This window comes from Electrona antarctica, assembly GCF_951216825.1.
Source record: "Electrona antarctica genome assembly, chromosome: 22".
Lineage (NCBI taxonomy): Eukaryota > Metazoa > Chordata > Actinopteri > Myctophiformes > Myctophidae > Electrona > Electrona antarctica.
In genome coordinates, this window is record NC_136805.1 from 19,365,868 (window position 1) to 19,383,423 (window position 17,556).

Here is a 17,556-nt window from a genome sequence, read left to right on the forward strand (position 1 = left end):
GTGAGTTCAAATCCAGCTGAGTTCCTCCTACTTTCACTCTGCAGCATGTTTTGGAGAATAACATCCGGAAGAGAACTGGAAAGAGATGGAAAGCTGAGGAGATTCTCAGAGAGCATGGTGGCACTCTGTGATAAGCTGCTGTCTATGTGAGCCACAGGTTGTGGGTTCAAGTTCAGCCCATGGCCTCAGACGGCATACTATAGCAAGCCATTTTTGAGGATTTGAAAAAAAGACGAAAATCACTCCGAGACAATGGGCTATGGCTTCGGACGGCATACTATAGCATGCCGTTTTTCATCATTTTTGAGGATTTGAAAAAAAGACGAAAATCACTCCGAGACAATGGGCTATAGCCCATGGCTTCGGACGGCATACTATAGCATGCCGTTTTTCATCATTTTTGAGGATTTGAAAAAAAGACGAAAATAAACCATTGGATTAAAATAACTCAAAACATTTCAAAGTAAAAAGTTCCAGCATGTGTCTCCACAGTAAGTTGAATTACAAAAAGTGTGAATGGAGTTTCTAGGTGAACGTGATTTTTTAGCTGCCATTGAGCCCCATTATAAATTTCTCAAATTTGTAAGCACTATATTTCTAAAACTATGAAACATTTCAAAGATTAATTTACAGGCAAACATATTGTCCACTGTAAGATGAACCTAAATAGGTTTGAATGGGGTTTTTAGGTGTAAGTATGTAGGAGTAGTAGCATTCCAACGTTTGTGATATTGCCATTGAGAATGCAATGGTCAATATATGACCATTGTGACATTCTCATGATAACCACTGTGGTTGTCGCGACACGACTTGAAAATGAATACAACACATGGATCTCCATACGCGGAGCTGACTATCATCACCTGGATCTCCATATATGAAGATCACGACACTGACCTCATCAAACCCTGAGGATAGCCATACATGGAGAAGACTGGATCATCTTCAGCACCTACATCTGCATATATGGAGCCGGCCAGCAAATCTACATCTGACCTCACTGACACCAGATTTATAGTTTAACTGAAGAAACTGTGCCATATTAAGAAGCTCTGTTGTTTCAGGCCTGAAAACGTCAAAAGGAAGAAAAAAGTGTTGTTGTTCTTTTGTTTGGTCAAGATGGTGCGGTTGTTTCCAGCTGTGCACCGCACCAATGGCACCATATATATTAAGAAAATCACACCCGTGTGAAGTGAGGGACGCTCTTATCATCTTACAACATGATGATGTAAAACAAACATTGAGACAAAACAAACATTAAATTATCTTTATTGTCAATGGCGTTTTTAAAACAAACATTGAACTAAAAACAAACATTAAACCTAAACATAGGAGGGGCTAGCACCCCTCAAAAATATAGATGCCTCATTGGCCACTGCAGTTCATTGGAGAATTTACTTCCTCCTCCCGTCTCCAACGGGAGACGGGGTTGGCAGAGGAAGTGTAGCGCCCAGGATTACATTAGATAATTTACACTGGGTGAAAAAATGGGTTACAAAATCATAGGATATATAAAATAAAATAAAAAGGATACAGACACCACAGAGCCGGAAGAGGTGCCTACCATTAGTCTATGCACCGCACAGCAAACTATTGCCACCTCCTGGTATGGAAAGTTATTGCACCGGATTTCCTCATCAGCCGACACTGATAGCCTCACCAGTCTGCTGCAGTCTTTTGACAGTTTTAACTACTGTAGTTTTGAGTATTTTGACTAGTCTGAACAAGTTTGTTCACCTTTAGTCTTAGTCAGTCGGCAGAGTCTCTTGGAAGAGAGGAGGTGAGAGGAGCGCCCCGAGCATCAGGCCTGGCCTTGGTCTCTCTTGTACTTTGTTGTGTGCTAGTTTCACATACTACAAGCTCACTCGTGGCATTTAGTGAGCTCGTTGTGAGCTTGTAGACTGCTATTTTCGGCAAGTGATGCAACGCACGACAGAGCATACATTACCCTCCATGGGCACATTGGGCACAGTTTCCGGAGCTACTGACTCTCTTCCCCTCACCGCCCGCCCTCCTTGCTCGCTCACTCGTCTTCATCGTCCTCCTCTTCCTCGGCATCAATTTACAATTTACAATTTAGGCATTTAGCAGACGCTCTTAATCCAGAGCGACTTACATTAGGAGAGGGAGGTGCAGGGGCCTGCCACTTCTACACCGTCTGGGTGACCAGGGGGTGGTTGCGGCGGCGCGATCTCTTCTGCATGGCGGCCAGCATGCCTCCGTCCGTCACGCAGCAGTCCAGCCATTCCCTTAGTAGCTTCTCCTGCTGCTCCTCGTTCCCCATCTGAGTCACACATTAGAACATAGCACAAAACAAATCATAAATGTAAGGTTCCAGACTCCGTAAACAAACTCAACACTAACCTAAAAGAATGGCTGACCTTAAAATACAAGTGAGCATAGTTTAACTTCTTTAACACCTTGATAGTAGAATCCTCTGCTCTCCCCGCCCCTCCTTTCTCTCTAAATATATCATAATGCTACTGAGTATGTAGGCTATTACTGATTCAGTGAGTACAGTTTCATCTTTTTAGCATATCCTTTGACTGTACTACCTGTACTGTCTAAAAACTTGAAAATATCAATATATTTGTCAAGTAATATACTCTACTTGACATCGGTTGTTTAGACATTTGAGTTAGGATGTTCTGCATGGCATGTGTAGAACCTGCAATTTGACGTTTCAGATCTGTTCTAGTGTGTGTGTGAGTGTGTGTGTGTGTGTGTGTGTGTGTGTGTGCGTGCGTGCGTAAATTACCAGATACATACGTACAATAGGTGGTCTAGACTCTAGTCTAGACTGATCTGAGCACTAAACGGAAAATAGAAAACACGATTTCAACAGGTATTGTGGAAAGCCTGGTGATGCAAGGTTTACAATTACAATACATAATACTGTACATATGGACAAAACCAAAAGCCTATTGTGGTTAGCAGGAAATGTTCTTTACTACAGCCTGCAGAACGATTGTGACATTTGCAGCTACGTTTTCCTAATCCATGCAATGTGACATCGTACAGTCGAACTGACAGATTGGATTTCCACACAGAATTTCTGCCACGTTTTGCAGCAATGTTAGGCAAAAACATTGAGGAAAACTATGTATTGGACAAATTTCAAAATCAAGCCTAGTGGTTTTTGTCTAGGATTCATTAAGTCCCTTATTGTTTGTTTGTTTTTTACTTCTTCTCCCGCCAAAAATAGCAGTTCTGGCTGAACCGTGCAGTAATGTACGTGGCAATATGGTAGAGGGCTATGCCAAATGGTGAGGACGCAAAGCCCATGAACATTGGCCAAAAGGTGGTGCTATAGCACTCAACTGAAAATGCAAACTTTGAACAGGCATAGCTCATGAACTGTTTGACCGTCAGCAATGAAACTTCGATACGCATATATGCGTCTCCTCATGCTGAACAACTTTCGTGTTTTGACTTTTGACCTCTGACCTTTAGATCACACTAATGAAACACTAAACACTAATGAAACACTAATGAAACACTAAACACTAATGAAACACTAAACACTAATGAAACACTAATGAAACACTAAACACTAATGAAACACTAAACACTAATGAAACACTAATGAAACACTAATGAAACACTAATGAAACACTAATGAAACACTAAACACTAATGAAACACTAATGAAACACTAATGAAACACTAATGAAACACTAAACACTAATGAAACACTAAACACTAATGAAACACTAATGCAACACTAAACACTAATGAAACACTAATGAAACACTAAACACTAATGAAACACTAATGAAACACTAAACACTAATGAAACACTAATGAAACACTAAACACTAATGAAACACTAATGAAACACTAATGAAACACTAAACACTAATGAAACACTAATGAAACACCTAAGTGGGGTTTCATATTATGTGTATTTAGTGATTAGTGATTGTAGTGATTTATTTTTAGTTATTTTTAGTGATTTAGTGATTTTTAGTGATTCGAGTGATTTTAGTGATTTAGTTAATCTGATTAGTGCTCCTCTACTGTTCTATATGTACCATTTGCTGTCCTTTCTTTTTTACATGGTTGCCTAAGTGGGGTTTCATATTATGTGTATTTAGTGATTTAGTGATTAGTGATTTTAGTGATTTAGTTAATCTGTGATTAGCGCTCCTCTACTGTTCTATATGTACCATTTTCTGTCCTCTCTTTTTACGTGGGGTTTCATATTATGTGTATTTAGTGATTAGTGATTTAGTGATTAGTGATTTTAGTGATTTAGCGATTTAGTGATTTTTAGTGATTTAGTGATTTTTACATATAGAACAGTAGAGGAGCGCTAATCGCAGATTAACAAAATCACTAAAATCACTAAAATCACTAAAATCACTAAAAAACACTAAAAATCACTAAATCACTAATCACTAAATCACTAATCACTAAATACTAGGGCCGGGACTTTAACGCGTTAATTGAGATTAATTAACTACAGAAAAATTAACGCGTTAAAAAAATTAACGCATTTTAATCGCACTATTTTTTTCACCGCGGAACGTTGTCACTGGACAGTTTTCAGATGGACCGGCGAACCACCCAGTTCACCGAGTGAAGTGTCCGTTGTTACAGGGAGTGGAAACCACCCCCCTTTAGAATGGTATGCCCCAGCAGCATTGGGGGAACAATAACACCACCAGACAGTTCACCAGACCGGGGGAAGCCGCTGAGATCACTTTGCTTGTCCCGTGGATTGGAAATAGGATTTAAAATGCTATCCTATGATAGCGTGGATTACAGCACAGTTGTGTGCAATTATTCAATAAAGAATTCGCATATCACCGAAGACCGCACCTCGTCAAGCCTCCAGTATCGGCTCGATGCGAAACATGTTGCACCGAGCCTAGCCTGGAAGCTAACGTCAACAACAGTAGCTCTGGTCCTTAGCGTAGTTAGGACTCAGGAGGAGTTCTATGGTACTTAATTTGATCCTTTCCCCTCACACCCGCGGAAGTGCAGGCTGTGCAGCCCCTCGTTTTTAGCACAAAAAAATATGTGCAAGCCTACTTTCCTCCTTCTAACACTATGGATCAGAGCTAACGTTATTCCAACTACCAGTAGCAATTCAAGGACCCGACCAGATGACATGGTTTCTAACTAAACGGTTATGGCCAAATAAAATGTAAAATCTGTTAATGGCTGTTACTGTATGTCCACGGAAGAAACACAGAGGTGCTTTGTTATGGTCATGTCACATATTTGCTGCACCAAGCCCCCCCCCAACCCTGTGGAATGCATTCCCCAAACTCTCAGAGACATGCCCCCACCATCCAAACCTTCAATATTGCTTTCCCCAGCTATTTCATCTATTTCATTCCTTAGTGTTTTTCCTCTAATAAAGTTGTTTTTGATTTATCATGTCCCCCTTGTAAAGCATTTTTGGGTACTCAGAAAAGCTCTATATAAATTATTACATTTGAGATATTATTATAATTTATTACCCCTATTATTACTACAAAAACAATGTTTTATTGCTTAAACTTATGTATTCACTATTCATTGATTCACTAGTATACCAAAATCCATTTGAAAAAATAGCTTTCTCACTGTTCTCGGGTCAAATAATGATATGCGATTAAAATGCGATTAATCGAGATTAATTAACTACAAAGCCTCTGATTAATTAGATTAAAAATTTTAATCGAGTCCCAGCTCTACTAAATACACATAATATGAAACCCCACTTAGGCAACCACGTAAAAAAGAGAGGACAGAAAATGGTACATATAGAACAGTAGAGGAGCGCTAATCACAGATTAACTAAATCACTAAAATCACTACAATCATTAAATCACTAAAAATCACTAAATCACTAAAAATCACTAATCACTAAATACACATAATATGAAACCCCACTTAGGTGTTTCATTGGTGTTTCATTAGTGTTTCATTAGTGTTTCATTAGTGTTTGAAACACTAATGAAACACAAAACACTAATGAAACACTAATGAAACACCTAAGTGGGGTTTCATATTATGTGTATTTAGTGATTAGTGATTTAGTGATTTATTTTTAGTTATTTTTAGTGATTTTTAGTGATTTGAGTGATTTGAGTGATTTAGTGATTTTAGTGATTTAGTTAATCTGATTAGTGCTCCTCTACTGTTCTATATGTACCATTTTCTGTCCTCTCTTTTTTACGTGGTTGCCTAAGTGGGGTTTCATATTATGTGTATTTAGTGATTTAGTGATTAGTGATTTTAGTGATTTAGTTAATCTGTGATTAGCGCTCCTCTACTGTTCTATATGTACCATTTTCTGTCCTCTATTTTTACGTGGTTGCCTAAGTGGGGTTTCATATTATGTGTATTTAGTGATTAGTGATTTAGTGATTAGTGATTGTAGTGATTTAGTGATTTAGTGATTTTTACATATAGAACAGTAGAGGAGCGCTAATCACAGATTAACTAAATCACTAAAATCACTAATCACTAAAATCACTAAAATCACTAAAATCACTAAAAACCACTAAAAATCACTAAATCACTAAAATCACTAATCACTAAATCACTAATCACTAAATACATAATATGAAACCCCACTTAGGCAACCACGTAAAAAAGAGAGGACAGAAAATGGTACATATAGAACAGTAGAGGAGCGCTAATCACAGATTAACTAAATCACTAAAATCACTACAATCATTAAATCACTAAAAATCACTAAAATCACTAAATCACTAAAAATCACTAATCACTAAATACACATAATATGAAACCCCACTTAGGTGTTTCATTGGTGTTTCATTAGTGTTTCATTCGTGTTTGAAACACTAATGAAACACTAAACACTAATGAAACACTAATGAAACACTAATGAAACACTAAACACTAATGAAGAACGAATGAAACACTAAACACTAATGAAACACTAATGAAACACTAATGAAACACTAATGAAACACTAAACACTAATGAAGAACGAATGAAACACTAAACACTAATGAAACACTAATGAAACACTAATGAAACACTAATGAAACACTAAACACTAATGAAGAACGAATGAAACACTAAACACTAATGAAACACTAATGAAACACTAATGAAACACTAAACACTAATGAAACACTAAACACTAATGAAACACTAATGAAACACTAATGAAACACTAATGAGACACTAATGAACAGTGTTGTAACTAACGCCCTTACATCACGTTACGTTACCTATTAACGTGAATACTTTTTCCACCACTGCCTTTATAGCTGTGTGAAGAGAGTGATTCCAGTGGTTGTGGTTGCAGAGAGTAGAGTAGACAGGAGATCTGCAGTTCAAACACACCTAATGGTTTATTGAGCTCTGTTGTGTCATTGAGCCTGATAACAGTCATTATCTCTTCGATTGCTTCTCTCTCTCTCTCTATCACGTGCACGCGCGCACACCCACACCCACACACACACACACACACACACACTCTCACTCTCTCTATCTTGCACGCGGGTCTATATTGTTGAACACACACAGACACACACAGCAATATCAGCCTTTCGATCTCTGAAACAACCTGATTCTATTCTCCTGCTGGTCTTATAAATCCTCTCTGATATGTGTAGGTGGGCTTTAACACACCTCAGCAAGAACTGCTGATATGGAACAGGGGACATTATAGTGGTGCAAATGACCTCACTCTCCCATCTGCACTATCATCTTATCTATATACTGTAGTAGGCTATATGGCTCTAACTAACTCTCTTTCTGAGTATTAGTCCTATAGGGCTGGGCAATTAACGGAAAATATAATGAAACCGATACTTAGAACCATGACAAACTTAATCTTGCTCATGTAGTTTAAATGCAGCTTAGGCTAGGCTAGCCGTTTTCACAGGGCATTTTCGGTCGTATAGTATATCTGTCATTACAAAATTATTATTTTTTTAATCGAAAATCTTAGATGAAATTGAGTTGATGTGTGTTATATATTACAATAGTGCTAAATTCATTAAAAGGTAAAAGTTTGAAATCATTTTAAGTCATATGGCCCAGCTCTAATTAGTCAGTCATCTTTTTTCCTCTCTCTCTCTCTCTCTCTCTCTCTCTCTCTCTCTCTCTCTCTCTCTCTCTCTCTCTCTCTCAGAACTCCCTCTCATTATATCTCCCTCCCTTTCACTTTAACCTCATTTCATTAGCTAACAGATGGAATAGCCTTTGTTGTGTTGTTTGAATTAACAGCCAATAGCCCACAGCTACACAGGACAGAAAAATGCTAATCCCCTGTGTGCTGTTTTACTTAGGACTATTGAGAGCTAGTTAGCCCTGAACAAAATATTTAGTTGCAAATATATGCTAAATACTTCGGGAGCTGTCGGAATCGATATCCGTGTGGTAGTGATGCGGGAGTAAATACGCCACTGTAGTGTGGATCTCTAGTCTGCCTCTCATGTTTCAGAGTAGTTACTACATAGTCAGCCCTATGTAGCCCTATCTACAATGTAGATAACATATACTACATTGTAGTATATGTTATATAGTAGAATCAGTGGTATTAATAATTATGAAATTACTACATTTCTTAATTACTTAATTTGTATTTGACCCTTAATTTGTATAAAACCAACAAAATAGCGTAATTAAACAAGGGTTCATGCTAGATTCAAATAGAATGTAAGAAACAAATAAAATAAAATAATAATGAAATGATATGATAGATATGTCCTATGCCATGAACAGGTAGCCGATCTATAACACTTTCCTGAGTTGCGTTGTGAAAGGATGTCTTTTGGTGAGAGGCAGACTTTCTGTGGTCGTCTGGCCTCTGAGGCAGGCAGGCGGTGGGGGTCGGATCGTCTGAGACCCCCAAGCCTCGTAGCTGTGCCTGAGATCTGGGCTCTGAGGGAGGAATGTGTTGAATGGATGTGGTCATCAGTGGCATAGACATATATTTCCGGCTCTGGAGCGTATGTGCTCAAGGGAGGGCAACATTTTCCCGAGATTCCTTGCAAAGCACCGCGAAAGCATGAGCGTGCGTCACAGAGCGCATGTTTGGGTCTGATAAGTCCCGGAAAAGATGTGCTATGATTGGCCAGTAATGAGTTGAGTGGCAGCGTGACGTAGCATGCCTTCCACACTTCCGTCGTACTTCCTCCCCCAGTGTAAATTGTTCCGCCCCTCCTTCGACACACATGGCTCCAATGAACTTCAGCGGCCAATGAGGCATCTATATTTTTAAATATCTATGATCAGTGGAGTTGGATCATCTCAGCCAAAAAATGCTATGTGTGTTTTGTTATGATGCGGATGCAGAAGTTCCGACGTTGCCAGATTCTGTGAGTGAAACAAGCAACCAGGTCTATGAAAACAAGCCCAAAAGAAGAAACAAGTTTCACCACGCCTTTGGCCTGGCGGAGACAATAATGATGCTTGGATGTGTGAATAGGCAGGCTGCTGCTTACCAGGGTGTGAAAATGTGCTCCGTCTGTTAGCCAACAACATCAACCATTTAACATTACAGTGCACTGTATGCCACTAGAAATGGCTTCTGATTTAGTTCTGCATGGTGAGAATTTCATTTTATTGTAAAATGTCAACACTGCATGCTTCTGCTATTAACCTGTAGCTTCCTCTGACCTATAGGTATACAGTGACACAAATCTCTGTACATTTTTCTAAAAGGCAGATCACACTGAAATCGTCAGATAGGTGCCTTGAAGCCAGGCAGATCAGTCAACGTAATGGGATGAGTACGATTTGTAAACTACATTTCGCCTCCACAGTAACTACTGCTGCAATCACAGGTCTGCTCAATCTGTCCCTGTCAAATCTGAAGCCAGCAGGGTAAAATATTCAGCCACTGAAATAGAATAAGAGCTGTTGTTCCTGGGGCTGTGGGGCCCACATGAGACAGAACATAGTGGAAGGTCCAGCCCATTATCTGCTTAGCTTAACAACATACACATTACATGAACGGCTGTTTAAGACATGTTTCAGAAATGGAAAAGTATAGGGAGACATGGGTGCATGGGATTAGGTTAGGGAGCTCTGAGATTATGGGCTCCATTTTGTGCCACCCTTATCCCTTATCCCTAAACTAATATGCCATTTTTTACTATTTTGATAATGTTAAAATAGTTCAACTAACCGATCTACATCTACATCTTGTGAGCTTGTAGATCAGCTATTTGAACTATTTTAAAAGGTTTTTTAAAATAGTATAAAATGGCAAAATAAATGTAGGGATAAGGGTTAAGGGGTGGCGCAAGAGATAGCCCTTAATGTGTGTGTGACTGTGTGTGTGTGTGTGTGTGTGTGTGTGTGTGTGTGTGTGCGTGTGCGTGTGCGTGTGCATGTGCGTGCGTGTGTGTGTGTGTGCGCGAGTGTGCGTGCGCGGGTGCGTGTGCTTATTTGTGTTTGTGTGTGAAAGAGAGAAGACTAGGGAACAACTACAAGAAATCCATGAACCAAATGAGAGAGATACTATGAGCAAGCAGTATGCACACCTTGGTGCTATGAATAATAATACAAAATAGATAATACAGTAATCAAGCAAGCATATTCCACATACCACAATTTGGAATCTGCCTATCATGCAAAAGCTTGCCTGGCTATCATTCAAGGCACATATCTGCTCTGAGACTGAGCCTCATTTAATTTAAAATACTCTCAAGGACAGGGAGGCAGGAGGGATACAGTATGTGATCATGTGACCTGCCTTAATGTCAAACTCTGAATATCATCACCGGCTCGCTGCATGAAGAGCCCAGGAAATCATCAGCCAAAGGTGATGCAGACTCCCAAGTGTAAATATCAGAGAAAGAACGACTAACGTTTGTTCCCCGGAGCACAGACCGGGTTACCCACCCAGAGCCGCAAACTTTGGAAGGAAATTATATACAATTGGAATGTAATCTGAGAGATTAATACATCTTCTCATCAAAGCTGTTCTAGCTTTTCTAGTGTTGTTCATGACAACAGAGCCATTAATGAGTTGAACGTTAAAATTAAATCAACACTCAGTGATGAACACAGAGATAAATGGTTGCAACAACACTAATAATGACTTTTTACACCGATTGGTGATTTGCTTGCAAGATGCCTCTGCTCCCCATCATTCCTTTTCAGAGTAAAATCCAAAATCTTGGTTCTTTTCTAGTCTACAATACATAAATTTGTGGAAGCTTAAAATGTACTGTATATAGGCACTTTAAATTAACCCAGAAGAATGCGTGGGGCTCCTGGTGGCTCCGCATTTAGCAAGAATGTACACATGGCTCGAGATCCAAAAACTCAAATCAAATCAAACTTTATTTATGAATCACATTTAAGACAATAGAAATTGACCAAAGTTCTGTACAGGGTGAGATAAAAACATGCAACAATAACAGCAGTGCAATAAACAAAACAAAAGAAAACAAGACACAAACATTAAGTGCGGTTAAAAGTGTATTTTGAGAAGTGATTTAAAAGACTCAAGAGAGTTTGCATTTTTTATATGAAAGGGCAAGCTGTTCCAGAGCCTAGGAGCAGCAGCAGCAGAGTAGCTTGTATGCTGACCTCAGTGCCCTTTGTGGGGTGTAAGGGTCCAAAAGTTCTGATAAATATAAAGGGGCCAGGGCGTGCAGCGATTTATAAGTAAATAAAATAATCTTAAAATCTATTCTAAAAGTGACAGGGAGCCAGTGCAGTGCAGCTACAACTGGGATTATGTGCTCTCGCTTTTTTGTGCCGGTGAGGAGGCGAGCAGCTGTATTTTGCACCAACTGCAGGCGCTTGAGTGATGCCTGGTCAATGCCGGAGAGGAGAGAGTTACAATAGTCCAGTCTGGAGGATATAGCGGCGTATATATCCTCGTAGTTGGAAAAAGCTGCTTTTGTTTTACAGAACTAATGTGTTTATTAAGTGTGAAGGTGCTGTCAAAGGTGATGCCAAGGTTTTTGACGGAGGAGCAGATGTTTGAGCTGAGGGTGTATGGAATGGTGTTATTTGTGTATGGGGTAGTGTCAAGGCCAAATAATAATGACTTCTGTTTTATTTGAATTGAGGTTTAAGAAGTTTATGTCCATCCAAGTATTTATGTCATTCAGACAGGCGTTGGAGGGTTGATGGTGAGGGGTAGATAGATTTGGACATCGTCCGCGTAGCAATGGAAGGCAATATTGTGTTTTTTGAAGATTGCTCCTAATGGCAGCATGTAAAGGAGAAACAGAATAGGGCCAAGGAGAGCCTTGGGGGACCCCAGACGTGAGGGGGGCAGAGGGGGATACGAGGTCACCTAGTTGGACTGAGATGGTTCTATACATCTGTGATGTATGACTGAAACCAGGCCAGGGCAGTGCTAGAGATACCGAGGTGGTGTTCTAATCGTGAAATTAAAATGTCATAGTCAACCGTATCGAATGCAGATGAAAGGTCTAGGCGGACCAGGATGGAGGAACCACCAGAATCAGCTGTTAAAAGTAAGTAATTAAAAACTCTCAAGAGCGCAGATTCTGTACTATGAAGTATGAAGCCAGATTTGAATTTGGCCATACAGTACAGCACTCTAGACTGTTGTAAAATCTATACCATAAATGTGTAACTGCCCAGTTGGTGTCATTCTAAAACCACAGCTCTTAATAGCAGGGAGTTGTGTAGATTGGGAGCTACAGTATTTCTTTCCTGAGTTGGAAAATACATTTACAGACGCTTTGAAAAGTTTCACTTTCAACAAGAGATTTCTTTTCGATTTGTGCATTTTCAAAACAAAGGTATACCTATAAATGGCTGGGTCCATGAGAATGTTGAAACCTATATAGTAGAATTTCTGTGGGTGCAAATATGGTATAATAGAACAGACATGCCCTTCAGTTAAACTGTCTATAATGTGTGAGTAAAGGTATAGATTTTACAACAGTCTGGAGTGTTGTACTGTATGGCCAAAATGAACAACCTGTCAATCATATCTATCCATGAAAAGTGTATTATTTTCACAAGTCTTGTAGGGCCAATATGCCTTTCTTGTTACACCACATGTTTGGTTGTTTGTCGATGGTGATTAATGATGGCTGCAACAGGTTGATATTATAGCAGGAGTTTGTGTTGTGAGTGTAATGGGTTTCAAAATAAAAACGGAGAAAACAAAACAAGAACAGGCTCCAGACATAAACTAAACAAAGGGTCTCAAAACAGGCGCAGGGTTCAATAAACAAATAATAAAGTAGGCTATTTTTCTCTTTCTATCTTTCCTTTCTTTCTTTCTTTCTTAAACTGCGCTGTATTGTGCGAGCTGCGAGCCGTGAGCTGTTGAAATCTGTATCTCTACTGGCGTCTTTCCACCTACAGCTGTGGGCCTTTGGCTTAATTAAAGGGAACCATGGTGCCATTTTCTAAGGCAACCAGTGGGGGCGCCATTTAGTCACAAATATGTGAAATCAACTAGATGGCTCCTACATAACCGGCCCCTATTGTTATGGGCAGGCTCTAATAACAATACAAAATCAAAATAAACTGGAGCCATACAAAAAGGTTCAAAATCAAAATAAATACTTGTGAGGGAGGAAACAGGCATGGTGTTATGGGCCTGTCTAAATCTTGGTGCTTCTTTAATTGGACTTCGGCACCAGCAGGCATATCTTGCTGATGGGCCTGTCAAGCACGCTGGTTTTCGTCTGAAGACGCACACTTCTCACAAGTCCTCTTGAGTCTGGCATCGTTTCCAGGACTCTAGCCAGCATCCAGGATCCTCTTGGTGCATTTGTGTCAGCTATGATCACAATGTCTCCCTCTTCAAAGTTCCTGCGGATGCGGTTCCATTTTTGACGTACATTCATAAGAGGTAGGTATTCTTTTATCCATCTTGTCCAAAATAGATCTGACAGGTATTGCACTTGCCTCCAACGGCGCTTTGCATATACATCATCGGCCTGGAACACTCCTGGTGGAAGGATCGGCTGTTTCTTAAGAGTTAACAGATGATTCGGTGTCAGTGCTTCCAGGTCATTGGGGTCATTCGAGACCGTTGTGAGTGGGCGGCTGTTAAGTATGGCTTCCACTTCACACATGACTGTATGGAGACTTTCATCATCTAAAGCTTGCTGTTTGGTGACTGATAGCAAGGTCTTTTTAAGCAAACGTATAATCCGTTCCCATACACCACCATGATGGGCACCGGCGGGTGGATTAAAGGTCCATTTGACTCCTTTCTGTTGTAGAGATCTTTCTATTTTGTCCAAGTTCCATGCCTTCAAAGATTCCTTTAGCTCCTTCTCAGTGGATATGAAATTGGTCCCATTATCTGAACGAATTTCAATCACTTGGCCTCTTCGAGCGATAAAACGCCTGAGTGCATTTATGCACGAGTCTGTATCTAAAGAATGGGCCACTTCAAGATGTACTGCTCTACTGATTAAACATGTGAAAATGACTCCATATCTTTTGACCGTGGTACGGCCTCTTTTGATTTCAATGGGTCCAAAATAATCTACTCCTACTTGTGTGAAAGGTGGTAGGTCAGGTGTTATCCTATCTCTTGGCAGGTCTGCCATCTTCTGTTCTCCAACAGATGCATTGAGACGTCTACAGGTCACACATTCAGAGATAATCTTCCTTGACAATGAATTGGCACATGGAATCCAATACTTTTGTCTCAGTAGGGAGAGCATGTGGTTTCTCCCATTGTGTCCTACTTGCTGATGGATCTTTCTAAGAATGAGTTTAGACACATGATGGTCTTTTGGGAGGATGGCAGGGTGCTTTGCAGTTTCCGGCATGGCTGATCTGCTTAATCTCCCACCCACTCTTAATACTTTTTGGTCAAGCTTGGGATCAAGCTTGTAGATTGAACTGTCTTTTCGCACGTTCAAACTTCCTTTCTGTAGTGTTTCAATTTCCTCTTGAAATCCTTGTCTTTGACAGAATTGTACAACAGCCGTCTCTGCTTTGTCCAGTTCATCCAGTGAGAGGTTGTGTACTCTTAGAGTGTCTTTGAATCTTTTCATTTCTACTTCAATCAATTGTCTTTGTTTGTCTGGGTTTGAGTCTTGAATTTGCATTAGGTCTTTTCTTTTTCTACTCAGCTGCAAAAGGTGAGTTCTTAACTGCAGAATGCATGCTACAGCTCTTTTCAATCTGTCGAAACTTGAGTAGTGATGTATCAGAGTGCTAGTAGCATCTTGATCTGTCGTCTGGATGGTGTTGACTGTAACCTTCTCTCTTTTGATTTCAGGATCGTCGGCTGGTATGGAGGTGAGATCAGCAGGTAAGTTAGGCCATGATTCTTCCTTTTCCTGTAGGAAGTCTGGTCCCTTCTTCCAACTTTCACACTTTAAAAATGCCTCAGCTGTGAGACCTCGGGACACATGGTCTGCAGGGTTGATCTTGGTGTTTAAGTATCGCCACTGCTCAACAGAAGAGTGTTCTCTTATAATGCTGACTCTGTTGGCCACGAAAGTCTGAAACCTCTTTGTATCGTTTCTGATATATTTCAAGACTGCTGTACTGTCTGTCCAGAACACAGCCTTTCTGAGTGGAAGGTGTAATTCAGTCTCCAGCATCCTGTTCACTTTCACTGCAAGTACTGCAGCTGTGAGTTCCATTCTTGGTATTGTGACTTGTTTCAAGGGGGCAACTCTTGCCTTTGCCATGATCAAGGAGATGTTAATTTGGTTTTGAGTATTGGTCATTTTCAGGTAGGTGACAGTACCATATCCTGTCTCACTTGCATCACAGAAGTGATGAAGTTGGGCTGACTTGATCTCGCCAAATTCTTCAGATCTAATACATCTTGGAATGTTGAAGTTCTCCATCTGCTTTAGTCCAGTGAGCCATTTATGCCACGTGTGACCAAAGGCGTCTGGAATCCTGTCGTCCCATCCATAATTCAGTTGGCATAACTGCTGCAAGATGTTCTTAGCAGTGAATGTGAACGGAGCCAAGAACCCCAGTGGGTCGTACACTGAACTTACAGTGGAAAGAATCCCTCTTCTTGTGTAAGGTTGATTTTTCAAGTTCACTTGAATCCTGAATGTATCCTCCTCCACATTCCACTGCACTCCAAGGGCCCGTTCGACCGGTAGGTTCTTTTGATCAAAGTCAATGTCTTTTACCTCTGTGGCTCGCTCTTCTTCCGGAATAGAGGCCAGCACAGTGCGGCTGTTGCTTACCCATTTGGTTAGGCGGAAACCTCCTTGAGCACACATGGTTCTCAGTTCTTTAGATAGTTCTATGCCATCCTTCTCATTCGGCATAGCCTTCAGACAATCATCGACGTAAAAGTTCTCTTTCACAGTGTTAACTGCTTCTGCTGAGAACTTGTCTTTATTATCTTCAGCTGTCCTTCTTACGGCATAACTAGCAACACTGGATGAAGATGTTGCACCAAATAAATGCACTGTCATTCTGTACTCTACTAGATTTTGACTGAAGTCACCATTCGGCCACCATAGGAATCTCAGGAAGTCGTTGTCAGCTGGTGTGACCTTCACTTGATGGAACATGCCTTCTACATCTGCCATCATTGCTACTGGCTCTTTAAGACACCCAGTTGGTTAGATTTGGGCCTTGAATAAGCTCATCATTTAATGATGTTCCTTGGAATGATGCAGAACAATCAAAGACTACACGAAGTTTGTGCTTCTCCATGGTGAGGCAAGTACCATGTTCTTCCTTCCTCAGGTTTTAACTGTATTTGAGGTACAGCTTCAGCGTGTCCCTTTTGAATGACACTTTCGAGAAAGTCAGTGTACTCTTTGTGGAATTCAGGATCTTTGTTGAACTTCCTCTTTAGCGACATGACACGCTGCTCTGCCAGATGGCGGTTGTTGGGCATTGCAGCATCTTTCTGTTTGAAGGGAAGGTTTATTTGGTAATGACCATCTTTCATTTGAGTGGAGTCAGACATGATTTGCATGAATCTTTTATCTTCTATAGACATTTCTGCCTTCTCTTCATAACCCTTTTCTGGAAAATCATAATTGAATTGTTGGATCATGAGGTCATTCAAATTAATTATGGATATGCGGTTACTGAAAATATGAGTTGGCTGCTTATGGCTCATTGTGGGTTCGTTTAGTAGCCCATTAACCACCCATCCAAGTCTTGTCTTTACTGCATAGGGCCCATTACCCTTACTATTAATGTAACGGGTAGAAGAAATACTCTGTTTATTGTAGTGAAATTCCTGCTAATATATGTCTATAGTTTATCCTCCTGTGTGAGTGGTTGTTTGGTGCCCCCTACTGGTAGCCTATAAATGTGACCGGAAACGGAAATTCCCCACAGTCTGACTAGCTATCTGCTGTGGTGAGTGTGAATTGTCCGGTGCTCCTCTGAAAAAGTATTATAAAGTACACAAAAGCTAACGTGAGATTTGCTGTATGATACACAGTCATGTAACAACTTTGAAGATGCTATCCCAGTGTATTTTCGCTTTGTGTTTGTTGCTCACGTTGGTTGTACTATTTATTTTGATACTGAAGACAATGTTATCTTTCCTATAGACGTCACAACCAGTGGAGGAGCTAACCAAAATATGTTTGTGCTTATGAACCACTCATTTGCAGGTAAATGTTGTTGCACTATGTTTTGTATTAAGTCAGAGATGTTTACAAGTTC

General features: G+C 40.2%; 1 protein-coding gene across 1 annotated transcript in view; it reads right to left on the reverse strand.

Moving 5' to 3' along the window:
* Positions 1-1,258: 1,258 nt before the first annotated feature.
* The window catches only part of eme1 (essential meiotic structure-specific endonuclease 1), an 81,429-nt gene continuing 65,131 nt past the window's right edge, over positions 1,259-17,556 (reverse strand). Inside the window, exon 10 of the mRNA XM_079493495.1 lies at positions 1,259-2,284. Within this exon, the coding sequence (XP_079349621.1) occupies positions 2,150-2,284 (135 nt within the window). The 3' untranslated portion in view covers positions 1,259-2,149. The remainder of the gene's footprint in view (positions 2,285-17,556) is intronic.